Source organism: Perognathus longimembris, chromosome 3, assembly GCF_023159225.1.
Source record: "Perognathus longimembris pacificus isolate PPM17 chromosome 3, ASM2315922v1, whole genome shotgun sequence".
Taxonomy (NCBI): Eukaryota; Metazoa; Chordata; class Mammalia; order Rodentia; family Heteromyidae; genus Perognathus; species Perognathus longimembris.
Genome location: NC_063163.1, coordinates 67,458,295 through 67,482,853, shown reverse-complemented (window position 1 = coordinate 67,482,853; position 24,559 = coordinate 67,458,295). Strand labels below are relative to the sequence as shown.

At 56.4% G+C, this 24,559-nt stretch overlaps 2 protein-coding genes across 3 annotated transcripts; both read left to right on the top strand.

Annotated features, from left to right (window-relative positions):
- The first annotated feature begins 1,495 nt into the window (after positions 1-1,495).
- Shd (Src homology 2 domain containing transforming protein D) lies at positions 1,496-6,722 on the top strand. The gene is made up of 6 exons (XM_048341982.1): positions 1,496-1,853; positions 2,801-2,906; positions 2,997-3,185; positions 4,126-4,249; positions 5,355-5,474; positions 6,485-6,722. The coding sequence occupies exons 1-6, from the start codon at positions 1,575-1,577 to the stop codon at positions 6,669-6,671; spliced, it is 1,005 nt and encodes a 334-aa protein (XP_048197939.1). The 5' UTR covers positions 1,496-1,574; the 3' UTR covers positions 6,672-6,722.
- An 8,036-nt stretch (positions 6,723-14,758) lies between these two features.
- Fsd1 (fibronectin type III and SPRY domain containing 1) lies at positions 14,759-24,536 on the top strand. 2 transcript variants are annotated; one of them, XM_048341969.1, is made up of 13 exons: positions 14,759-14,773; positions 15,613-15,708; positions 15,898-16,029; positions 16,714-16,815; positions 18,217-18,239; positions 18,409-18,530; positions 19,243-19,452; positions 21,267-21,365; positions 22,433-22,559; positions 23,215-23,294; positions 23,701-23,952; positions 24,066-24,154; positions 24,263-24,536. In XM_048341969.1, exons 1-13 carry the CDS (start codon positions 14,759-14,761, stop codon positions 24,371-24,373), a joined length of 1,458 nt encoding a protein of 485 aa, XP_048197926.1. In that variant the 3' UTR covers positions 24,374-24,536. The 2 variants fall into 2 exon arrangements, with proteins under 2 accessions (XP_048197926.1, XP_048197925.1); XM_048341968.1 differs by having other exon boundaries at positions 22,433-22,592.
- Positions 24,537-24,559: the final 23 nt, after the last annotated feature.

Sequence of the window (24,559 nt, the reverse complement as noted above, 5' to 3'; positions counted from 1 at the left end):
GCCCTATTTGTCGGCTCAGGAAACTGAGGCATTCGCCCTCCCACACACACACCCCATTTTGCTAGGGGAGGAGGGCAGCTTCCAGGCAGGTCCAGGGGTGGGTGGCCTTCCTCTCCCATCCCCCCCCCAGCTGCCACCACAGACCAGCCTGGCCAGGCCCTCCCTCGGGTCCCCCTCACCACCCCGCCCCCACCCCCACAAAAGGACAGATGCTGAGGCCACCAGACATGAGATGCCACCCTCCCCACCGCCCGCCAGCTGCCTCTGCATGGCTGCCCCAGTCCCCGGGGAGGGCATGGGGGGAGGAGGAGGACACGCGGGGGAAGGGGGGAAATCAGAGCCCTGGGGGGAGGGCACAAAGGAGGGGCGCAGGTGAGGGTCAGAGTCTTGGGGGGGAGGGCACCGAGGAGGCCCTGGAGGGGACAAGGCGGGGTCAGAGGAGGGAGATGGGGTCAGGACGAGTGGGGTCGGAGCCCGCCCCCTCCGGCTGTGCCCCTGTCAATTCGAGTCCCAGTCTGCCACCTATCCATCAAGCCCCCCACCCCCGCACCCCCAATCTCACCGCGTGGGGCCGAACACAGCCCGAGTCCATCTCCTCCCCGCAGTCACCGCCCCGCGCGGCCTCGGAACCGAACCCCAAGGTCAGCGCCACACACACACACACCCGCCGCTTCCCGTCAATCCCGATCCCCGCCCCCCCTCGGTCCCCCGCCCCCCCCCCCGCGTCCTTCCCCTGCCCCGGCACCTCTCGCTCCAGCCCCGCACCTCTCCCGCCCCGCTGGGTCCAGCAGCTTGGGAGGAGGGCAGGGGAGGGGCGGGCGGGAGGGTGGGGGGTCCTGACGTCGCACCCCGGGGCTGCCGGGCACCGACGGGGCCCCAGCCCCCCAGCCGCCGCGGGAAGTCGCGGCCGCGGCGCGGGGACAGACGCGGGAGGATTTTATTTCCCTTTGTGCGGTGGTCCGGGCCGGATCGCGGCCGCTCTCGGGGTCCGGGTGTCCGGGGGACGCGGGGCTCCCCGGGCGCCGAGGGCGCAACAAAGGAGGCGCCGCCGGGGTCGCCGGCCCCGCCGCGCAACTTCGCGCGCCAAGCCGCGGGGAGCCGAGGCCCGGGCGGCGACCCCGCCACGGAGCCGGGGCGTCCGCACCCCGTCCTCCCCCGCGCTCCCAGGGTCCCTGACACCCAGCCGGGCGCCCGAGCTGCCCCGCCGCCCGGACGGCGCTGCCCCGGGGCGCGAAGCGGCGCGCGATCCGCCGGTGCCTCCTCGCCCGGGCCGGGGAGCCTGCGGTCCCCCCTTCCTCTCATCCCCGCTGTCCACCTCTCTCTGCCTTTTCCATGCTGAGCCCAGCCGAGGGGCGCACCTGATCACCCTCTTCCCCCCATCCACCCCATCCTCCTCCTCTTCCTTCTCCTCCTCCTCCCCATCTTCCTCCTCCTCCCCATCGTCCTCTTCCTCCTCATCGTCCTCCCCATCCTCCTCCCCCCCACCCCACCCCCAGTCCCCGACCCAGAGCAGCGAATGTAGCCTTCCCCCCACCCCCACCCTGACTCGCCAAGTTTGGGTGAAAGCCGCCCAAATGGCCAAATGGCTTCGGGACTACCTGAGCTTCGGGGGGCGGAGGCCCCCTCCGCAGCCGCCCGCCCCCGACTACTCGGAGAGCGACATCCTGAGGGCCTATCGCGAGCAGAAGGACCTGGACTTCGAGGACCCCTATGAGGACGCCGACAGCCGCGCCGAGCCAGAGCCCGCGCCCCCCGCCGACCCCAAGTACGACTCCCCCAAGCACCGGCTCATCAAGGTGGAGGCCGCCGACCTGGCCCGGGCCAAGGCCCTGCTGGGCAGCCCGGGAGAGGAGGTGCGTGGCTGGGGGCCCCGGGCGGGGGGCGCCAGGCTCTGCACCCCGGATCCGGGCAGCCTCGGTGATGAGGGTGGAGGGGGGTGTGGTAGTGGGGGGCACTGCACCTGCTGGACCAGGTGAGACCCTTCCTCACCCTTCCTGCAGCTGCCTTTCCTCCTCCGGTAGCTTGCTTGCTTGCTGTCATAGTCCCATTTAACAGAAGTGGAAACAGGTCCCAGGGTGAGACAGAGAGATTTGAACTCACCCCTGCCTGGAGCAACTGTGCTGAGGTTTGCTTTTCATGTTTGGCCAGGAATGGGGCCTGAACTCAAAGAAAAGCTCATATTTGCTTAGCTTGCTTGCCTGCTTGCTTGCTTGCCTGGTGCTCTACCACTCGAGCCACACCTCCAGACAAGCATTTGGTGGTTTGCTTTTTATGTTTGTGCCAGTACTAGGGCTGGAACTCAGTGCCTGGGTTCCTGTGTCCCTGAGCTTTCCCCACTCAAAGCTGCTGCTCTATCACTAGAGTCACAGCTCCACTCTGGGCTTTTTGCTGGCTAATTGGAGATAAGAGTCTCATGGACTTTCCTGCCTGGGCTGACTTCCAACTAGGACGCTCAGATTTGCCCAGCAGAACTGGATAGCCAGGGATTGTGTTCTGCCTTGTACTCACTAGCTGTGTGACCCAGTCCAAGTCCCTTGCCTACCCTGTGCCTTGTGTTTCTTATCTGTAAAATAGACGCTGTGTACTACAATATGCCTAAGACATGAGGTTCTGGTAACTGTTAAAATAGTAACTTTATGAAAGGAGATGGTTTCTGGCTGTGAATATTTGCAGACTTTACAGGACAGATTCCCTCCTCTCTCTCTTCTCCTGTTCCCTCTCTCCCCCTACAGAAAGCCCAGAACTGTTCGGAGTCACTAGGCTCCGCTGCCTTTAACCTCTGCCTTTCTTCTCTCATCAGCCGGAAGTAGACCCCGAGTATTCAGACCCTTTCGATGCTCAGCCTCACCCCCCACCCCCCGATGATGGTTACATGGAGCCCTACGATGCCCAGAGGGTTGTAAGTGGTAAGAGCAGGGCTGGGGGGGGGGGTGAGGGAAGGGACAGGCTCTTTGTGGAAATGGTAGCTGATTGGTGGGTGTGTCCCCACCCCCCAGAACTACCATGCAGGGCAGTACAGCTGTATGACACTCCCTATGAAGAACAGGACCTGGAGCCCGGTGAGGAGCCCACTCCCGGGCAGAAGCCTCAGCAGAGCCGGCTTCCCGGGGAGGATGAACGGCCAGCTGATGAGTACGACCAGCCCTGGGAATGGAAGAAAGACCACATCTCCAGAGCCTTTGCAGGTGTGTCTTTTTAATCCAGGCAGGCCCTAACCTCTGTTTCCTCATCTGGCCTTGCCCTGGTTCCAGTCACAGCCTGAGTCCAATGTACTTAACACTAGCAGTTTCATTGTCCCTCAAGACAGTGCTTGTAAACTGAATGCTTGAAAGTGCTCCCTTCTGCGGGAACTATTAGAAGGCTAGGGCAGAATGTTTTAGCAGCTGTCAGCCAGGTAGAAGTAGGGTCAATGCCTAGGTGAACTGAGTGAGCTTGGGTGAGTCTCAGAACCTCACTTTAGTTGGTCCAATGGCTCATGCCTGTAATCCTAAGTACTCAGGAGGCTGAGAGATCTGAGGATCCAGGTTCAAAGCCAGTCTGGGTACCAAAAGGTCAGAGTGGATTTGTGCACAAGGAGTATAGTCAAAAAAGCTAAGAGACAGTGCCTAGACCCTGAGTTCAAGCCCCAGTAATGGCACACACATTAGAAGAAAAAAAAAGACAGAAAAAGGCGGGGGGGGGGGGCCGGAATGAATCTTAGTTTATTCATTTGCAGAATAAGTAATAATACAAAAACTCAGGAAGGGGAGAGTTGGGGCAACATAACTTGGCAGGGCTCAGAACTTCAGTCTCCCCTGCCTGACATATTGAGGGGGGTTCCCCAAGTTTATAACTCCCCAAATGAGGGCAGAACTCCGGAAAGGAATTCACATCATAGATGCTCCCAGAGGAGACTTCCTAGCTGCCCCTCTAGCCACACCCCCTGGCTTCTGATTGGTTAACGCAGTGTTTGGCCCCGCCCCTGTGACTCCGAAGTTAGGAATCTGTGTGACCACGCCCTTTCTGGGATTGGCCTTTCACACAGCATGTCCTCTTCTGGGTTCTGATTGGCTGTCCAAGACGGACACACCTACCCCACGGGGTAGGCGTGGCCTAACGCTTTCTCTGTTCCGCGCCCCTTTCCAGTGCAGTTTGACAGTCCGGAGTGGGAAAGGACCCCGGGTTCCGCCAAGGAGCTCCGGAGACCCCCGCCCAGGAGCCCCCAGCCAGCCGAGCGCGTGGACCCGGATCTACCCCTGGAGAAGCAGCCGTGAGTGGGGCCACTGGGGGTGCAGGGGCCCCGTGGAGCCCCTGCGACCACTGGCAGACTCCATCCAGACTGAATTGTACCTTTTTACGTTAATTCTCCCTGGACCTGGACCTGGACCTGGCACTCAGGACCTTGGGCGCTGTCCCTGAGCTTTTGTTCCTTTTGCTCAGGGTGCTCTACCACTTGAGCCACAGTTCCACTTCTGGCTTTTTGATGGTTATTGGCGATTAGAGTCTCACAGACGTTTCTGCCCTGGTTGGCTTCGAACTATGATGCTCAGATCTCAGCCCACTGAGTAGCTGGGATTGTGGGCATTAGTCACGGCATTTATCTTTTTGATTTTCAGAGAAGGGGAACTGTGGGAGAGCTATCATTTATTCATACACTCATCCATTCATGCATGCATTATTTCTTCAGGGAATCACCAAGCACCTAGCCTCAGCTAGGGGCCAAACACAGCACATGGGGTCCCTCTGATAGCAGGATCCTGGGTCACACTGTTGCTTTGAGTCAGGGGCTGGTGGCTCACACCTGTAATCCCAGCTTCTCGGGGAGCTGAGATCTGAGGGTCATGGTTCAAAGCCAGCCTACGCAAGAAATTCTGAGACTCTCATCTCCCATAAAGCACCAAAGAAGCCACAAGTGGCACTGTGGCTAAAGTGGTAGAACACTACCCTTGAGCAAAAAAGTGAAGGGACAGCACCCAGACCCTGAGTTCAAGCCCCAGGACTGGCACAAAAATAATGAATAAGGGTTTACAGTGCAGAATGGCATTTGTGCCCAGGGAACCCACTGGTGAGCCAAGATCACCGTGGTGCCTGGATGTGATACAGAGGGAAAGCTCTTGCCCAGCGTGTGTGGCCCCGAGTTCCCACCCAGAACCTTAGCCAAGAAAATCAAACAAACTGTGGAGGCTCAGGGCAGCAGCCCCTTGTCTGGAGCTTAGAGGCCCTGGGAGAGCCTGGCTGGCAGCCCTGCGCCTCCTGACACATCCCAGGGTCTTCTCTGGTGGGTCTTCCTTTCACTGGGCACAGACAGGCCCTGCCCCTCCCGCACGCCGGCCAGACCCTCTGTGTGTTGCTGAGACTTCTGTCCTCACCCCCAGCTGGTTTCATGGCCCTCTGAGCCGGGCAGAGGCCGAGAACCTTCTGTCCCTCTGCAAGGAAGGCAGCTACCTCGTGCGGCTCAGCGAGACCAGCCCCCAGGACTGTTCCCTGTCCCTCAGGTGAGACAGAGGCTCAGAGGCTCAGAGGCCCTCCAGAGGACCACAGGCAAGGGGTTCATTCAGGGCAAGGGGTCGTGGGGTGGGTGGGGCTTCCTTGTAAGTAGGTGGAGCTTGGGTGGAGACTTGGCACAGGGGGTGTGGCTTCCAAGCGCCTTAGGGTGGGGCTTGTGGGGGCGGGGCTTCCAGGAAGGCGACCCTGCAGGGTTCCAGCTAGAAATGAGCTTCCTGTAGTGCTAGGCATGCAGGAAGATGGTGTGTAAGCCCCGCATAAAATCCAGGCCTTGGTGAGACAAGGACCTAGGCGTGCAAAGTCCCTTTTGGTTTCTGCGGGGAAGGCAGCAGTGGTACTGGGGCTTGAACTCAGAGCTTAGACGTTGTCCCTTACCTTTATTATTCAAAGCTAAGCGCTCTACTGCTTGAGCCACAGCTCCACTTGCAGCTTCTTGCTGGTTCATTGGAGGTAAGAGGCGCATGGGCTTGACTGTCCAGCCGATCCTCCGCTCTCAGCCTCCTGAGTGGCTAGGATGACAGGTGTGAGCCACCAGCACCTGTCTTGAAGCCAGAATCTTGGAGTAGCACTGCAAGCATTTGAGTTTGGAACCTGGCTCTGTCCTTGACATTCTAGCCGGATGCTGTGGTGAATAGCTTTAATCCCAGCTACTCGAGAGGCTGAGTGCCCCCCACTCAGGACTACATCTAAAGAAACACAGAGGAGAGGGAGTGCATGTTTCAAGTAGTGGAACCCCAGCCTAGCAAATTCAAGGCCTTGAGTTCAAATCCCAGTATTGGAAAAGATGAAAAGAAAACTTGTAGAGGGGCATGGGGTGGGCTGCAAGGGGATGGCAAGTTCTGGAAGGCAGATCTTGTGTGTTCAGGGACAAACTTGCCAAGGTAGGCCTGCCACTGAGGAGGAAGCTAAGGGGCTTCCAGAAGCTTCCAAGGAGGGGTGTCTGGGGAGCATGTGGGAAGAGTGGGGGTGCTCAGGGCTCCTCTAACCGTTCCCACCCCAGGAGCAGCCAGGGCTTCCTGCACCTGAAGTTCACCCGGACCCGCGAGAACCAGGTGGTGCTGGGCCAGCACAGCGGGCCATTCCCCGGCGTGCCCGAGCTCGTGCTGCACTACAGCGCGCGGCCGCTGCCCGTGCAGGGCGCCGAGCACCTGGCGCTGCTCTACCCTGTGCTCACACAGAGCCCCTGACGGGGCCGGGGCCAGACCCACTGCAGAGCTACTCCTCCTGGGGAAGGAGCTGTGGGGACCAGGGCCCAGGCCCCCTGTCCGCCCGTCAATAAAGCACTGCTTGTCTTTCTCCCATGTTCTTTCTGGGCTGAGGAGGGAGGGAGCCGCCCCCCCCCACACACACACTCCAGAGAGGATGGAGGGGGGCAACACGTCCAGGCCTTCTCAGTCCCTGGGGTCAGTGGGCACAGCCTGGAAGGCTGGGCAGGAGAGAGAGAGAGCAATGCCCTGGGAGGGCTGAAAGGCTCCCCCAAGGCCTTTGTTCAGGGGAGCCTTCTGTAGTGGAGCTGAGTCTCGCTCCCAGCTAGTGGGAGGCCGGTCAGGAGGCAGATGACAAGGCCAGCAGCTGTGGCAGGAAGCAGCTGGTAGAAAGGAAGGTGGACAGATTGGGGGTGGGGGTGCTCTGGACAGCCCGCCCCTCCTCCAGTGACGTCTTATCTGCAGAAAGGACATCTGTCCCCATGGAAACTGTGGAGGAGGAGGGGAGCCGGCCCTGCGGGTGTCACTTCAAGGTGATAGGCAGGCATAGAAGGACAGGAAATTCTGACCTCTCCCTTCCTCTTCCCCCAGCCCTATGGGGCAGGGGAATGGGGGGGGACACTGGGGGCTGGGGGGACATCTTCCAGCAATGGACACTGGCCAGAGGGGTTTTGCTGTCCCTTGAACATGACAGAGCCCTGAATTTTTAAGGGGCTGCCACCGGGCATGTGCTCTGCTCACAGAGGCCTTTCCAGCTATTCCTCGGGGTCTAGGACCCCTCCCCCCAAAAAAAACAGACCTCCCAAATGTCATCAGCACTCCAAACAGCTTGCCAAAGCCTTTATTGAGTGTCCTGATGTCTGGTGGGGTAGGTGGGCTTCTTGTCACACACACACACCCCTTTTCAGAGCAGTGGTATTCTCCTGTAGTTAATGGACATTCGCAAGCTTCGAGTCCACTTCTGACTTTAGGGAACGTCCTGGGCCTGGGCTACCCTCAGGGGACTGAAGGGGTCAGGGGAGATGGGGTGGCCAGGCCTGGGGCTGGGTATGGGGGCTAGGAGGGAAGGCAGGCTGAGGCACAGAAGTTGAATAGACCGTCTGAAGTTTCAGGGCTGTCCTGAGGCTGTCCAACACCTTGTACGTGACAAGCCAGGCCTCACTCCCCTGGGGGGCTCTGGAACTGGTGCAGGACAGGAGAGTAGAGAGGATTCCCTAGGGGGAGGGGACACAAGTCAAGAAGTGGGCAGTCACTGAAGAGAGACTGGCACTCCAGTAGCTCACGCCTGAAACCTCAGCTACACTGGAGGCTGAGATCTGAGGATCAAGGTTCAAAGCCAGTCCAGGTTAAAAAAAAGTCCACGAGACACTTATCCTCTAAATGAACCACCAAAAAAGCCACAAGTGGTATTGTGGGTCAAGGGGTAGAGCACCAGCCTTTGGCAAAAAAGCTCAAGGACAGTGCCCAGGCCCTGAGTTCAAGCCCCAGTACTGATACAAAAAAGAAAGAAAAAAGGAGAGGCTCGTGATCTCTTCCTCACTTCTAGGAGGCTTGTCTGTATTTTGGGGGGAAATATAGGTATTTCTGCACTCTTTCTGGAGCTGGTACCCCACCCACCCTCTTTGCAAAAGTCCAGCACCTGCAGTTCCAGGAGCTGCCACACGGGGCCGCACCCAGGCAAACTCTTACCTGCAGTTCTAAGAGTAGCCTCACAGGGGCAGCACCCACGCAAACCTGCACCTGTAGTTCCAGAAGCAGCCACATGGGGCTGCACCCAGGCAAACCCCCACTCACAGTTCCGGGTGCTGCTACAAGGGGGTGGAGCCGCACAAACCTACTTTGCTCCCTCTGGTACTTGAGTGTTGGGCAGAGTCCTGATGGCAGCAAAGGTGGCCCCAGGTTCCTGCGCCCAGCGCCACCACTATGGCCTGGCGACCAGCACCCCCAAGACCCCTAGGGAGGCAGAAAGTAGTTTGGAGGGGAAGGGTCCTGAGAACCCCTGGCCAGGGAGGGGAGGGAGCTCGGGTGGGGCTCGCCTGAGAAGATGGAGGTGCTGTTCCCGTGGGGAGCATCTGCAAGGAAATGAAGTCTGGGGGGTGGGGGCACCGGGGCTCACACCTGTAATCCCAGCTACTCGGGAGGCTGAGATCTGGAAGCTTGACATTCAAATCCAGCCTAGGCAGAAAAGATCCCCCTAGAATCTACTGTGTTTCAACGGCCAGCAAGACACCAGGCAAGAGCCACGAGTCAAGTGGTAGTGCCAGCCTGAAGGAAAGTGAGAGTCTCCGAGTGCACACACACACACTCTCTCACACACACACACACCTAGGTTAAGCTTTTCTCTTGCGGGATACTGAATAATTGGAATTATTACTGATGAGCCCCCCCTTTCTTGCTCCACCTGTATTGAAAATTCAATGTCTGTGACCCTCCTGCTCCTCCTCCTCTGGCTTCTCTTCCTCCTGCTCCTCTTCCTCCTCCTCCACCTCCCAGACCCAACTTTTGTCACCTGAGCTCTGTGCCTTTTCCCCAGGATCCTTTCCCCTCATGACTCCTGGGTTGTTAGCCTGCAGCTCAGCTCTGTCCTATTTAACAGCAGATGGGGAAACTGAGGCCAGGGAGGCACATTCTGGAACCTGGTACTCACTTGGCAACAGGCCAAGCTCTGACCAAGTCCTTCCTTCCTCCCCTCAGCCCTCCTCCTTTTGTGATCTCAATAAAGAGGGGGCTCACGGCTGCCTGGATGTGTGTCTTGATGAGTCCCTGGGAGCCCAGGCAAACCCATGCATGTGTAAATAGAATGGAGATGTATAGGCTGTAAGTCATTAATTTTTCGTACCATAACTGGGGCTTGCACTCATGGCCTGGCTGCTGTCCCCGAGCTTTTTGCCCGGGCCTGATGCTCCAGCACTTGAGCCATGGCTCCACTTTGGCTTTTTTGATGGTTAATAAAGGAGTCTCACAGACTTCCTTACTCAGAATGGCTTTGAACTTCGATCCTCAGACCCCAGCCTCTTGCGGAAGCTAGGATGACAGGCGTGGGCCACTGCGCCGGGCCAGCCACAATGAGCTCCTGGAGCTCAGGGGCCGCCAGCCCCTCGCCGGGCCCTGTGGCCGCCTCTGACCCAGTGAAGCTCAACCCCGCTACAAGAGAACAAGCGACGCCCGAGCAACGCTGTGAGACCCACTGGGGGTTCCACACCAGGTCTGGACAGGAGCAGCAGCCCCAGCCCAGAGCTGCAGACAAGGAGACGAAACCCGGCTTCCTGGCTCCCACCCAGCACCTTCTCCACATGCAGCTCTGAGGCGCTGGTGGCCCTGAGGTGCCAGCTGTGGCCAGCTGTGTGAGCCCGGAGCCCCGCCCGCCGCGCCCTCTCCCTGGCAGCTGCCGGAGCACAGCCTGGCACCTCGCTGCCCTCCCCTCCGCGGCGCAGGGGGTGGCGGCCACCCAGCCCCATGGCACCCTAGAAGCGGCCACGTGCCCTGGCAGCTGGACAGGCTGAGCGGGGCCTCTGGGCACCCAGATGGGGGCTGGGAACGCACACAAGGGGTGGGCTGGACGGTAAGAGGGGGTCACGCATGCGGGGCTCAGCATGGTCCTCCCTTCTCTGACAGTGTTGTGGCTGGCTTTGGGACCTCTGTACAGCTTCGAGAGCCCACTGCTCTCCATTCCGGCTTCTAGAATGTTCTGTCCTTGCTCAAATGAGTTGGAAAGACTGAGAAGACTCAGGATTGGGGAATGTCTCCCCTCCCCCTCCCTGAGAGCACTGTTCCACCTTCTTTCCATGATGAGGACGCCAAGAGACCCTTAGAGACTCATTTGAGATCTTAGATTTAGTTTCTCATGAAATTTTTAGTATCAGATAGACCGTAAAAGTGTTTGATGTTGTTAAATACAGATCTCAGGTTGATGCCGAAAAACAGGAAGAGGAGCCAAGTGCCGGGGGTTTTGCTTGGAGTCCCCGCTACTCCAGAGGCTGAGAAATGAAGATCACAGCTCAAAACCAGCCTAGGGCTGGCTGGGAAAGTGGCTCAGTGGTAAAGTGTTCGCCTCGTATACATGAAGCCCTGGGTTCGATTCCTCAGCACCACACATAAAGAAAAAGCCAAGAGTGGTGCTGTGACTCAAGTGGTAGAGTGCTAGCTTTGAGCAATAGAAGCTCAGGAACAGTGCTTAGGCCCTGAGTTCAAGCCCCACAACTGCCAAAAAAACAAAAACAAAAACCAGCCTGGAGAGGAAAGTCCGGGAGACTCTTACCTCTAATTCACCAGCAAGAAAAAAAGCTGGAAGGGGCTGGGAATATGGCTTAGTGGTAAAGTGCTTGTCTCATATACATGAAGCCTGGGGTTCCATTCCTCAGCACCACATACAGTCTTGAGCAAAAAGAAGCCAGGGACAGTGCTCAGGCCCTGAGTTCAAGCCCCAGGACTGGCAAAAAAACAAAACCAAACAAAAAACGAAAAAAAGCTGGAAGTGGAGCTGTGGCTCATGTGGTAGAGCCTCAGCTGTGAGGAAGAAGGCTTAAAGACAGCACCCAGAACCCTGAGTTCAAGACTCAGGGACAGAGAGAGAGAAAGAGAGAGAGAGGGAGGGAGAGAGAGAGAGGGAGGGAGGGAGAGAGAGATAGCGAGGCGAGCGAGAGAGTGAGCAAGCATTCACCTGATTCTGGAATTTTTTCCCCTTCCCGGCTCTCCTGAGTGTCTCATTCTTGGCTTAACGTGGACGCGGTGGACGTGGGTGCCATGGCCTTGTCCAGCTGGGGGTCCATGACGGCCTGGCACCCACAGTGCCTGCTGTCGTGGGTGCTTGTGGCATCCAGGCACAGGGCGAGCTGTCTGGGCCTGCCAGGAGGCATCGCCCGTGGCCCACACCACGCTCAGGTGGCCAATGCCACACGCAAGATGGGCCCGACCTTCAGCCACTCCACGCGGAGTCGCTGCCAGGCCCCGGCCCCACTCACCTGGCAAGCCAGGGCTGCCAAATGGCTCTGCCCCATGCACAGGGTGGGGGGGTCTGCTGCCACACCCCCAGACCCCTGGCTCCTTGTGGGGTTGCAGGAGGAAAGGGGGAACTGGGGTCCAGATGTGCCTGGCCTTACAGCCTCAGGAGGGGCAGCCAAGCCAGTCTTGGGTTTGAACCCTGGGCCTGGGCACCGTCCTTAGCCTTTTCACTCAAGGCTGGCGCTCTACCATTCTGAGCCACAGCTCCACCTCTGGCTTTCGTTGGCTCATTAGAGAGATGAGTCTCAGACATTCCTGGGCTGGTTTTGAACCGCGATCCTCAGATCTCAGCCTCCTGAGTAGCTGGGATGACAGGTGTGGGCCACGGCACCTGGCCAGCCACAGATGTTAACAACCCCTGGAGGCCCAAGGTTGCAGGCCAGCGGGTCCACACCCAGCAGGCACAGGACCTTGGGTCTAGTCTGGTGCTGGCGGCTCACACCTGTCATCCTAGCTACTCGGGATGCTGAGATCTGAGGATCGCAGTTCAAAGCCCGCCCAGGCCAGGAATGTCTGAGACTCATATCTCCAATGAACCAACAAAAAGCCAGAGGAAAAAAACAAAAGAAAAAAAAAACCCACAGAGGGCTGAGGCTGACACAGAGTTTCTAGACTGAATTCTGTCCTGTCCCCCATCTGTGTGAGGCCAGGCACCCCCCAGTCCACAGGTGGTTCTGCTGGAGGGGGGGGAGACCGCTGGGGAAGGGAAAACAGGACAAGCCCCAGAATTCACTCCACAGCAGTAGCACCAGCAGCCAGCCCGGGGACCCCATTCCCCAGCTCTGGGGCCAGGCTCCCCAGGGTCCCCCCACCCCCATACACTTCCTGTCACATGACACTGGAGGGGGCAGGCAGAAGCTGACATTGATATTCCAGGTTGCTTGGGGTGGGGGGCTCCACTTCCTGCCACCCTGTACCTTAATTTTCCCAAAGTGCTGTACATCTGAAAAGTAAGGTGTGCCTGGGGCGGGGGGCGGGGGTTGTCCAACATTGTTCTGGAAGTTTTTTTGTTTGTTTGTTTTTGTTTTTGGCCAGTCCTGCGGCTTGGACTCAGGGCCTGAGCACTGTCCCTGGCTTCTTTTTGCTCAAGGCTAGCACTCTGCCACTTGAGTCACAGCGCCACTTCTGGCCATTTTCTATATATGTGGTGCTGGGGAATTGAACCCAGGGCCTCATGTATACAAGGCAAGCACTCTTGCCACTAGGCCATATCCCCAGCCCCAGTTCTGGAAGTTTCTAAAGGAACATCTTGGGTCTGAGGTGGGGGCACAGGGGAGAGGAGCAGGGGCAAGAACACTCCCTCAATTATGGAATTTCAAATTTCTTTCCATTTGCCTGAGCATTTCTTGCATTAAGAGATTTCACTATGGTGTTTCAGATGTGTGAATATTTTGCTCAGAGTATTTTTCTATGGTTTACATGCTTCATCTTTCCTTTCTGTGTGTGTGTGTGCGCGTGCACACGTGTGTGAGCCAGTCTTGGGCCTTGAACTCAGTGTCTGGGTGCTGACCCTAAGCTTCTTTCTTCAATGCTGGTACTCTACCACTTGAAACACAGCTCCACTTCTGGCTTTTTGGTGGTTTGTCGGATAAGAGTCTTACAAACTTTCCTGCCCAGGCTGGGTTCCAACTGTGATCCTCAGATCTCAGCCTTCTGGGTAAGTGGGATGACAAGTGTGAGCCACTAGCACCCAGCTACAGGGTGCTTTTTCATTTGTTATTTTTTTCTGCCAATCCTGGGACTTGAACTCAGGGCCTGGGCACTTTCCCTGGCTTCTTTTTGCTCAAGTATAGTACTCTACCACTTGAGCCACAGCGTGACTTCAAGCCTTTTCTATATATGTGGTGCTGAGGAATGGAACCCAGGGTTTCCTGCATGCCAGGCAAGCACTCTACCACTAGGCCACATTTCCAGCCTGCAGGCTGGTTTTTGAACTGACACTCTCAGATCTCAGACTCCTCAGTAGCTAGGATTACCGGCATGAGCCATGAGTGGCTGCTACTTCTTTCTGTTCTGCACTTGGTAAGGAAGCTGGGGGGCTTTGCGCATTATCAAGGGTCCACACTACAATATAAAAATGGACCTCAGTGACAATTTGGCTCCTATAGGTGCCAGTCCTCCTGTCTGCTCCTGTCTCTTGGGGAGAGCGTCCCTGGGGGCTCTGAGGCCCCGCTAGCCCTGCAAGGCTTCACCCCAGGGTTAGAAGTTTAGAAGCAGCAGGAGGAAGCTGCTAACAGGCCTAGAGACTTGAGTGTTCCACCCAACCACAGACTGCCGGCTTCCTCGCTCAGAGCTGAGAGAGCCCTGCATCTATCACAGCTGTGTCACTGGACCACAGAGATGTCCTTGTGGTAGCGCTTGCCACACACCCTCCCAGCCTCCCTCTGCCCTCCTTTCCTCAGACTTGTCCAAGCTCTGCCCTCCCCTCCCCCATGCAGAAAAGCCCTAATGGAACCTGTCGGACTGATAGGGGTGGACAGAGCTGGCTGGCCATAGACACCCTATAACCCTGTAAATCCTGAGTTGTGAAGAAGTTTCTGTAGGGGAGAGTCTGGAGCTTTGTGGGATGTACAAGAGTTTGGTTGTGTTGTAAGAAGGGAAAAGGGAACTTTGGAGAGTGCACACCTGCTTAGATGAAGTCTGTGGCTTCAAGGGCCAGATCGTGGGGGTGGGCATCTTGGATCCCAGTTAGAATAGCAAAGGAAAAAGGGCTGTGAGAGAGAAAGTGGGGAGACGGAGGTCCAAGAAGACTAAAGGTGATCTTCCAGGCTACCCAGCAGGGCTGGGAGTCGATCCATGTACCAGGTTTCCTGCCTCCAGCTCTGGCTTCATTCCCAGGTTCTGGAGTCCAGGCTCTGGACTACAATTCCCAGAATGCTGCGGGAGCTTGCGCCTGCGCAGTGCGGGCAGTGATGGAGCGCTGACCGGGGGCGCGGCGGTGGCGGCAAAGGCGGTGGCGAGCGCTCAGCGGGGGCCATTGCCTCCCCGGCAAAGGCAGAGGCAGCTTGGGGGGGCTTCAGAAGCTCGTGGGGCCCGCAGGCTGGGCCGGGGTGACCCGGGCTGCAACCATGGAAGACCAAAGGGTAGGACGGGGTGTGGGGCATGGGGTGGGGACCAGGTGATGCCGCAGCCCCCCCCACCCTCGCCATGCCGCGGCTCCCCCCCACCCTCATGCAGTCCCCCCACCTTCATGCCCGGCCCCCCACTCCTGTGCACCACTCCCTCCTTTGCATGCAGTCACCCTCCCTCTCCTGGGTGCTCCCCCCATCTCCAGGTCCCAGCCCCGACCCATCCCCCACACCTACCATCCCGGTCTGCAGGGACCCCCTCACCCCACCCCTGTCTGCTGCATTATGCCTTAGTCCCAGGTTGGGAGACAGAAGCAGGAATTATTGGCTGTCCTGGCCTCCTTCCTGATGGCCCGGGCCCTGCAGCCTCCCTTCCCCCTCTCCTCTTACCTGGGTTCTCTGAAGGCTCCTGCTTTAGTCCAGGTTATCTCTTTCTGGTTAATTCCTTTCGTCGGGCTCATGTCAGCTCCTCGGGCCAGCTCCTTGGCTAGCCTTTAGAGCAGGCTATCCCATTTTTTTGGGGTTGCTGACCAGAGATAGCCCATTCTCCAGGCTAACCCATTTTTTCTGGGAGTTTCTTTGCCCAGGCAGCCTTCAAGTTATAGGTATTGGGTTGAAGATTTGGTGCTCATGCAGTCTGCCTCTCTGTGAGAGGCTCCTCCTGGGCCGCAATTTCCTCCGGTGTAAATTGGGAGTTGCTCATAAGTGGCCACCTCCAAAGTGAAGTATAGAGAGAGACAGAGGGCCCGTATCTCCTCCTGAATCCCTGAGGGCAGAGCAGGGGGTCAGGCCAGGTGGAGTTCACATATGTGTGTGTGTCTGTCTGTCCATGATTCTGTGGTCTGATGGAACAGGAGGCTCTTCGGAAGATCATCACTACACTAGCAATGAAGAATGAAGAAATCCAGAGCTTTATCTACTCACTCAAGCAAATGCTGCTGAATGTGGAGGTGAGGGAGATGAGGAAGATGGGGAAAGTTGGAAAGGTGGATGGACAGGGGAAGGAGAAAGGGCAGGGTGTCTGCTATTGGAACCAGGTATTGTCAATGCATGGGAAATGGCTGGGCCGGGCTGAGCACTTGACCTCAGTTTCCTCCGCTGGACACAGACGTTGACCAGTCCCTGCCATTCCAACCCAGGCAAACTCAGCCAAGGTGCAGGAGGACTTGGAAGCGGAGTTCCAGTCTTTACTGTCTGTCCTAGAGGAACTGAAGGAGGGCATGCTCATGAAGATTAAACAGGACCGTGCCAGCCGCACCTACGAGCTGCAGGTAGGGAGTGAGGGGCCCCCCTCCACCCCACCCCCAAGGGCAGAGAGCCTGGTGGTGGTGGGCTCCAGCATATGCCCTCCTGATCTCTCATCTGTTCCCTTCTGTCATCAAGCCCCACTCCGTGTTGGACTGTAGAACTCAGGTGAAATCAGCCTGGACATGTTTGGTTTGAGGTTTTGGTGTGTGCCCAAGCCAGGATTTGAACTCAGAGCTTTCCCCTCTGGATTGACTTGCTTGGTGACAGCTAGCCCTCTATCGCTTGAGTCATACCTCCAGTCTGGCATTTTGCTGGTTAATTGGAGATTGAGTCTCAGGGGGCATTTCTGCCCAGGCTTATTTCAAATCTCGATCTTCCAGGTTTTAGCCTCCTGAGTAGCTAGGATTACAGGTGTGAGCCCCTGGAGCCCAGCTTTGGGCTTGTGTTTTTCAGGGAGGGGTTCCCCAGAGGTGTGTGGGGGGGTGGCCAGGTGTGTGTGTGCGTGTGTGTGCGTGTGTGTATGTGCATGTGTGTGTGTGTGTTTATGTGTGTGTGGCCACCAGCCTCCTCCCAGCTGGAGTTCAGAGGGCTGTGGTCGCCTGGATCCTGAGGTTGTAGGTAGACAATGGGGAGGTGAAGCCGTGTGGCCAGCTGCCATCTTCACCCCTGACCCCCATGTGGATTGATTGGTTCCATGTGCCCCACAGAACCAACTGGCCGCCTGCACACGGGCCCTGGAGAGCTCTGAGGAGCTGCTGGAGACTGCCAACCAGACACTACAGACCATGGACAGTGAGGACTTCCCTCAGGTGAGCAGCTCCGAGGCTGCACCCACGCAGTGTTCAGTGAGCCACTCATGGAACAGTAAGCCCACTGGGCCCTGGGTTCAAGTCCCAGAACCAGCATAAGAAAGAAAAGGAGAGAGGGAGAGAGGGAGGGAGGGAGGAAAGAAGGAAGGAAGGGAGGGAGGAAGAGACAGAGACAGAGAGACAGAGAAAAAGGAAGGAAGGAAGGAAGGTAGGAAGGAAGGAAGGAAGGAAAGAGAGAGAAGCCAGGTGCTGGTAGCTCATGCCTGTAATCCTAGCCTACTCAGGAGGCTGATATCTTAGGATCGTGGTTCAAAGCCAGCCTGGATAGGAAGGTCCATGATACTCTTATCTCCAATGAGCTACTCAGAAAAAATCCAGAAGTGGCGCTGTGGCTTAAGTGGCATGAGTGCTACCCTTGAGCAAAAAAGAAGCTCAAGGACAATGCCCAGGCCCTGCGTTAAAAAGGAAAAGACAGAAAGAAAGGGAAAAAAAACGGGGCTGGGGATATGGCCTAGTGGCAAAGAGTGCTTGCCTCCTATACATGAGGCCCTGGGTTCAATTCCCCAGCACCACATATACAGAAAATGGCCAGAAGGGGTGCTGTGGCTCAAGTGGCAGAGTGTTAGCCTTGAGCAAAAAAAAAAAAAGAAGCCAGGGACAGTGCTCAGGCCCTGAGCTCAGGTCCCAGGACTGGCCAAAAAAAAAAGGGCTGGGAATACGGCCTAGTACTAGGCTAGAGCGCCTGTCTTATATACATGAAGCCCTGGGTTCGATTCCCCAGCACCACATATATAGAAAATGGCCAGAAGTGGCGCTGTGGCTCAAGTGGCAGAGTACTAGCCTTGAGCAAAAAGAAGCCAGGGACGGTGCTCAGGCCCTGAGTCCAAGGCCCAGGACTGGCGCAAAAAAAAAAGAGAAAGGAAAAAAAAGACTACAGCAGGTCTCTAGTGGCTCACACCTGTAGTCCTAGCTACTCAGGAGGCTGAGATCTGAGGATTTCATTTGAAGCCAGCCTGGGCAGAAAAATCCCCACAAGACCCCCACCCCCACCCCACCATGAGACTTTTAACTCCAGTTAACCACTCAAAATCCTGAAGTGGCGCTGTGGCTCAAAGTGGTAGGATGATAGCCTTGAGCAAAAGAGCTCAGGGACAGCGCCCAGGTCCTGAGTTCAGGCCCCATGACCAGCCTTAAAGAAGATTGCATAAGACATACACTTATACAAAAAAATTGGCTGTGGATATGAAATTGGAAATTTATCAGGGAACAAGGTTCTTCTAAGTGTAAGTCTATCTTCCATGTGCTTAGAATGGCTCCAGTGTGAGCCATCTTCCTGACTGTGGTTGGCTTTCTGTTAGCGATGAGAGCCGTCTCTGAATTCTGTTCCATCCTTCTTTCTAGGCTGCCAAGCAAGTCAAAGATGGGTAAGATGCTGAGACTGGGCCCCCACCCCCTGCCTCCTCATGGCCTAAAGGTGGAGACACCCAGGGGCGGTGGGCCCAGCACATTGGATCTGGGGAGACACCTGCCCCTCCCCAAATTGTCAGCCTGGAAAAGCCCACCAACAGGCGGCCCCCACTTCCTTCCCTGCAGCGTGACTATGGCCCCTGCCTTCCGGCTTTCACTAAAGGCCAAGGTCAGCGACAACATGAGTCACCTCATGGTGGACTTTGCACAGGAGCGGCAGATGCTGCAGGCACTCAAGTTCCTGCCTGGTGAGAGGGGAACTCGCCGGAGGGCCAGGATTTGGGGGGAAGTGGTGCAGACTTTGAAACACCTAGAAAGGTCCTGGATCTTAGCAAGGCCCAGAGGGTGGAGTCATTGCAAGCCCCTCCCACGTGTGGGTGGAGCCACCGGAAGGCCTGCTCTGGGAATGTCCGCCCATCTGTGCATGGAACCCTCCAATGACCTGTCCTGTGTGAGTAGAGCCTTCGGGACTCCCATTTGCGGGCGGGTTCCTCAGAAGCCACGCCCATTGTGGGTGGTACCGCTGGAGGCCACACCCACATGTGGGTGGGGCCCTGGTTGAGCGCGGTAGGAGCCTGCAGGTGAAGCCTAGAGGAAGCCTCGCCCACCAAGTTGTTGGGTCCTGGGAAAACCCTGTTCCCAGAGGCAGCGCCTGGAGAGGGTCTCACTTCCTACCACGTTGGAACTCTCTAGAAGGCCTTGTGGTGCTGGGGCCCTAATGGAAGCCACCTTTAACTGGTAGAAAAGCCTGTTACTAAACGGAATCTGAGAGTGCCGCCCTTTGTGGGTTGAACCCTGCCTGAGAGAGCTCTGCTCTCCCTCAGGACTGGCTGGAATCCTGAGGGGCTCCAGCCCCAGGTGGGTTAGCCCCACACAGGCCATCGTGCAGTGGCCGGGGCTCCGGGGCTCCGGGCTCCCCGCGCACCCCCTGATCTTGTCTCTCACTTCTGTCCCGTGCAGTGCCCAGTGCCCCCGTGATTGACTTGGCCGAATCTCTGGTGGCAGACAACTGTGTGACCCTGGTATGGCGCATGCCAGATGAGGACAGCAAGATCGACCACTATGTGCTGGAGTACCGAAGGACCAACTTCGAGGGCCCGCCTCGCCTCAAGGAGGACCAGCCCTGGATGGTCATCGAGGGCATCCGACAGACAGAATACACCTTGACAGGTAAGGAGAGCACACCTGAGCAGGTAAGGGTAATACACCAGGACTGGTAAAGGAACACACTTGGATAGAGACACCTGGACAGGAAAAGGTAATACACCTGTGGACAGGTGAAGGAACACACCTGGCTAGGTAAAGAGCCACACAGCTGGGCAGGTGAGGAGAGCACACCTGGGCAGGTAAGAGACACACCTGGGCAGCTTAACTAGAAAAAGCCCACCTGGACGGGTAAAGGAGTACACCTGGACAAAAGAAATATACCTGGGAAGGCGAGGGAGTATACTTGGGCAGCTTAGGTAAGGGGAGTATACTTGAACAGGTGAGGGAGAATACCTGGGTAGGTGAGTACTTCTAGCCTCGCCTGGTTACATTGCGCTATTAAAGTCATCCAGGGCCTTCTGACCCTCCTCCAAAGTCCATATACAATGGCTGGCCATCCATCACCATTCGACAAGGGTGGGAACTGAAGCACAGGAAGCAACGGGCGCTCTCGTTCTAGGTTATCAGCACCCACACAATGTGCACCAGGCCCCAACCCCACATCAGTGAGCAAAGCCCCAAATCCATGTAGGCTGCTGGAGCTGGGGATTGGGGAGTTCCTCAGAACTTATAAGAAACAAAAAATCCTGGGAACCCACCCAGCTGGTGGGAGGAGGATCGGAAGGCGGGAAATGCTGGGGTTCCCTAATGAGTTTAAAGAGCTGCCTTGAACAGGGAAGATTTCATCTGCAGACGTGACATTCACTCCCTCACTTGGGGGCTGTAATCAGCCTGCTAGTTATCTGTAATTAGCATACATGCTTAATCATGAGCATGCTAATTGCTATGGAGAGAAGCCACCAGCTAGACTGGGAGCCTGAGCAGCTACTGGTGTCTCCTCTGCATGGGAATCAAAACAAACACACCCCCTTTTAAAAATAGACACCCACAGTGCTCACCTCTGGACCCTTCTGCGTTTTATTTTGCTTTGTTGTGACTTTCTACTTTGGAGTAATTACAGATGTATTGTGAGTTGCAAAATAATAATATAATGATGAGACAGTGCTACGGAGACCTTGGTCCCTCGTCCCACTGCCTGTAGCTGTGGCATCTTAGGTCAGAAGTGTAGTCCAGCATCAGACTGGGAAGCTGACGGGGTGCAGGTGAGGGGAACCTGGCACCCTGGGTTCCATACAGGATGACCCCCACCCACAAATAACAGGCCTTATACCCTTGGGTTCCATATGCAGCAATACAAAATAATAATAATGGTGGTGATGAGAACAAGCCATCTATAATCATGTTTATAATCCTAGCTACTGAGGAGGCTGAAACCTGAGGATCAAAGTTCAAAGCCAGTCCAGGCAGGAAAGTCAGTGAGACTCTTATCTCCCAGGTAACCACCAGAAAACCCTAAGTGGCGCCATGGCTCAAAGTGGTAGAGCGCTAGCCTTGAGCAAAAGAGAGTTCAAGCCCTACAACTTACCTCCCACCTTCACCCCCCCCCCCCAAAGAAAGAACAATTATGAGAGAGGCTTAGAAAACATAACAAGAGATTGTCTGTAAAGGGCTCCTAATAGCAAAGTCTCAAGGTAGGCTCTGATTGGTCTGGTTGTGTCATGTGCCTGTTTCTGAGCCAGTCACACTGACAAGGGCCATAAAACATTCTAATTGGCTGCTCTAGATTGGAGGCCGGGTCAAGTAGCCCTCACAGGTGGATGATAAGAGCTGGGCTACAGAATTGCTTGTAAGGCACTCCTTTCAGTGGGGGCCATGGGATCATGGAAGAGAGTGATGGGAGTTATCGAATATCCTTGACCTCTCTTGCTTCCATCCAGGTCTCAAGTTTGACATGAAATACATGAACTTTCGGGTAAAGGCCTGTAACAAGGCAGTTGCAGGCGAATTCTCAGAGCCAGTGACCTTGGAAACAGCAGGTGACCAGCTGCCCCCCATCCCTGTCCCTGTCTCCATACCCCCTCCCTCCCAGTGCTCTGGAGTTACAAGTCATATTCATCCTCTAATCAAGGGGTCTGTGGGCCTTGTTGCCTTGGCCTGTAGGATGCTCACACCTGAGTCCAGAGTGGCATTCTTAGCTGGAATGGAGACCATTCTGCTTTTCCTTTTACTTCTTCTTGCAGCCTTGTGCACTTGCTCAGGTTTTTCACTCACAGCTGACGTTTTACCCATTGAGCCATGCTTTCCGTTATAGATTTTTGCAATTAATTTGAAGTAGTCTCCCAGGCTAGTTTTGAGCCACGATTCTCCTATCTCAGCCTCCTCAGTGGCATAAAATACCAGTGCCCAGCTCAATGTTTCAAAACTAGGGTCTCACTTTTTGCCTGGGCTGAACTTTATATTGTTTGAGATGCAGTCTGACCAACTTTCTTTTGCCAGGATTGACCTTGAACCATGGTCCTCCCAATTTCAGCTTCCTGAGTAGCTAGGATTACAGTCATGAACTGTGTTGCCCTATTACTATGCTGTTTTCTTTTTTTATTTTTTATTTGTGGCTTTCATATATATATGTACATGCACTCAATATCTGGCTCTCTTCTGACCCTAGAGGGAGAATATCAGTAGTAAAAACAGATTCAACAGGATTAATTCCATGCAGCTGTAACTCCACCTCTTTCTTGGAGGTGGAAAATCAGGGAAGACCAATTGTCTTGAAAAATGCCTGTAGAAAGGACCAGGGGCATGACTCAAGTGGTAGAGCACCTGCCTAGCAAGGACCCGCCCTGAGTTCAAACCCCAGTACTGAAAAAGGAGAAAAAAAAATCTCATGGATCTTCAGAACAGTTGAGCCACAACCCCAGACCTTCTCTCCAGCTCCATATTCCACGCATCCTTCCCAATCTTGTGCCTCCTGGTGTCTTTCCGCCTGTCTCCTTGTCTCTCGTCTGTCCCTGTTGCGGTCTGTCGTGGTTGCTGCCTGCCTGCCCATGTCTGTGTCTCTCTGGGTTTTCCCGTCTCTGTGACTCCCTCGTCTCCCCGGCCCCAGCGTTCATGTTCCGCCTGGACGCATCCACGTCCCACCAGAACCTGCGGGTGGACAACCTCTCCGTGGAATGGGACGCCATGGGAGGGAAAGTGCAAGACATCAAGGCCCGCGAGAAAGATGGCAAGGGGCGGACGGCTTCTCCTGTCAACTCCCCAGCCAGGTACCCTGCCCCTCCTTCCTGCCCTCCCTCCCATCCTCCCTCCCATCTTCCCTCCCATCCTCCCTCCTTCCCCAAGTCTCTGGTGTAGATCAAGCTGCATGTGCAAGTGTGCGCACGCACACACACACAGAGTTTCCTAGCCAGGCCCCAGTGGCTCAGACCTGTAACCCTAGCTACTTAGGAGCCAGAGATCTGAGGAACCTGGTTTGAAGCAAGTCTGGGCAGAAATGTCCATGAGACTTTTTTTTTTTTGGCCAGTCCTGGGACTTGAACTCAGGGCCTGAGCACTGTCCCTGGCTTCTTTTTGCTCAAGGCTAGCACTCTACCACTGGAGCCACAGCACCACTTCGGGCTTTTTCTATGTATGTGGTGCTGAGGAATCAAACCCAGGGCTTCGTGCATGCTAGGTAAGCACTCCACCACTAAGCCATCTTCCCAGCCCCAAGAGCCTCTAATCTCCAATTACTAGAAAATCAGAAGAGGAGCCATGACTCAAGTGGTAGAGCACTAGCCTTGAGCCCAGTATTATCAGAAGGAATGGAGCATGCTATGACTGGAGTGGGCCAGGGAGGCCTCCTGTGTTGAAAGTGAGGCCTGAACCAAGCTTCTTCCCTTTCCCCAGAGGTACTCCATCGCCTAAGAGGGTACCCTCCAGCCGTGGGGGCCGGGACCGCTTCACAGCAGAGTCCTACACAGTGCTAGGTAAGAATGGGGAGCAAGGTGGGGGTGGGAGGATGGGATCTGGATCCAGAGATCAACAGAAAGGAGCCTCTGAGTCCTGGGGAGTATCTGGACCAGGAAATACTAGTGGGCTATCCAGACTCTAGGCAGCTTGTGAGCCATGGGGAACAGTTGAGCCTGGCAGGAGCCAGAGTATGGGGAGGAGATGGAGGAACCAAGGGGCACCTGGACATGAACTGGAGGAAGTTCCTATGGCTTGGACCTGGTAAGTATGCACAGGATGTTTACCGAGCCTGAGGAATAGCTGGGACCCAAAAGTAGCTGATAGGAGTAGCTGGGGCCCTGGGAGTAGCTGGGGCTCCTGTAGACTTACACAGGGCTCCAGTTCTACCCAGTGTCCCCTTTGCCCCCCCCCCCCCCGCTCTAGGGGACACGATGATTGATGGTGGGGAGCATTACTGGGAGGTGCGCTATGAACCGGACAGCAAGGCGTTTGGTGTGGGCGTGGCCTACCGCAGCCTGGGCCGCTTTGAGCAGCTGGGCAAGACGGCAGCGTCCTGGTGTCTCCACGTCAACAACTGGCTGCAGGTCAGCTTCACGGCCAAGCACGCCAACAAGGTCAAGGTGCTGGATGCCCCCGTGCCCGACTGCCTGGGTGTGCACTGTGACTTCCATCAAGGTGACCCCAAGACTCCAGCCACCTCTGCCCTCCCCCCCAACCCATGCCGGAGCCCCAGCCCATGACTTCACCCACCTGTGACACCTATCCCTTTCCCACCGCCCCCTGCCCAGGTCTCCTATCCTTCTACAACGCCCGCACTAAACAACTGCTGCACACTTTCAAGGCCAAGTTCACGCAGCCGCTGCTGCCGGCCTTCACGGTGAGCTGCCACCCAGCTGCCCAGGGGTGCCCAGAATGGAGAAGGGGATGGGAAGGGGGGCTGTGGGTGCAGGGGCTCCCCTGACCTCCCTCCTCTCCCCTCTCCCAGGTGTGGTGCGGCAGCTTCCAGGTGACCACTGGCCTGCAGGTCCCCAGCTCCGTGCGCTGCCTACAGAAACGGGGCAGCGCCACCAGCAGCTCCAACACCAGTCTCACTTAGAGACCCAACCATCTGGGTGCTTTAGGGGCGAGGGGGGGAGCTGCTGGAGGCACTGGGTGGTTCCGCTGGGCCAAGCCCTCTCATTTGCTGCTTGGAGGCTTAACTCCGGATAGTGAGGGGGGTGGTCACCAACAAGGTATGGGCACTGAGGTGACCCTCTCCTCTCACTTGAAAATAAAGGTCAAA

Bases quoted from the DNA above. Each gene is read 5' to 3' on its own strand.
- Fsd1 (XM_048341968.1), top strand. The intron at 15,709-15,897 runs GTGAGGGAGATG...ATTCCAACCCAG, and splicing joins AAATGCTGCTGAATGTGGAG to GCAAACTCAGCCAAGGTGCA. The intron at 18,531-19,242 runs GTGAGAGGGGAA...TGTCCCGTGCAG, and splicing joins GGCACTCAAGTTCCTGCCTG to TGCCCAGTGCCCCCGTGATT.
- Shd (XM_048341982.1), top strand. From the start codon at position 1,575: ATGGCCAAATGGCTTCGGGACTACCTGAGCTTCGGGGGGCGGAGGCCC. The intron at 1,854-2,800 runs GTGCGTGGCTGG...TTCTCTCATCAG, and splicing joins TGGGCAGCCCGGGAGAGGAG to CCGGAAGTAGACCCCGAGTA. The intron at 2,907-2,996 runs GTAAGAGCAGGG...CCCACCCCCCAG, and splicing joins TGCCCAGAGGGTTGTAAGTG to AACTACCATGCAGGGCAGTA.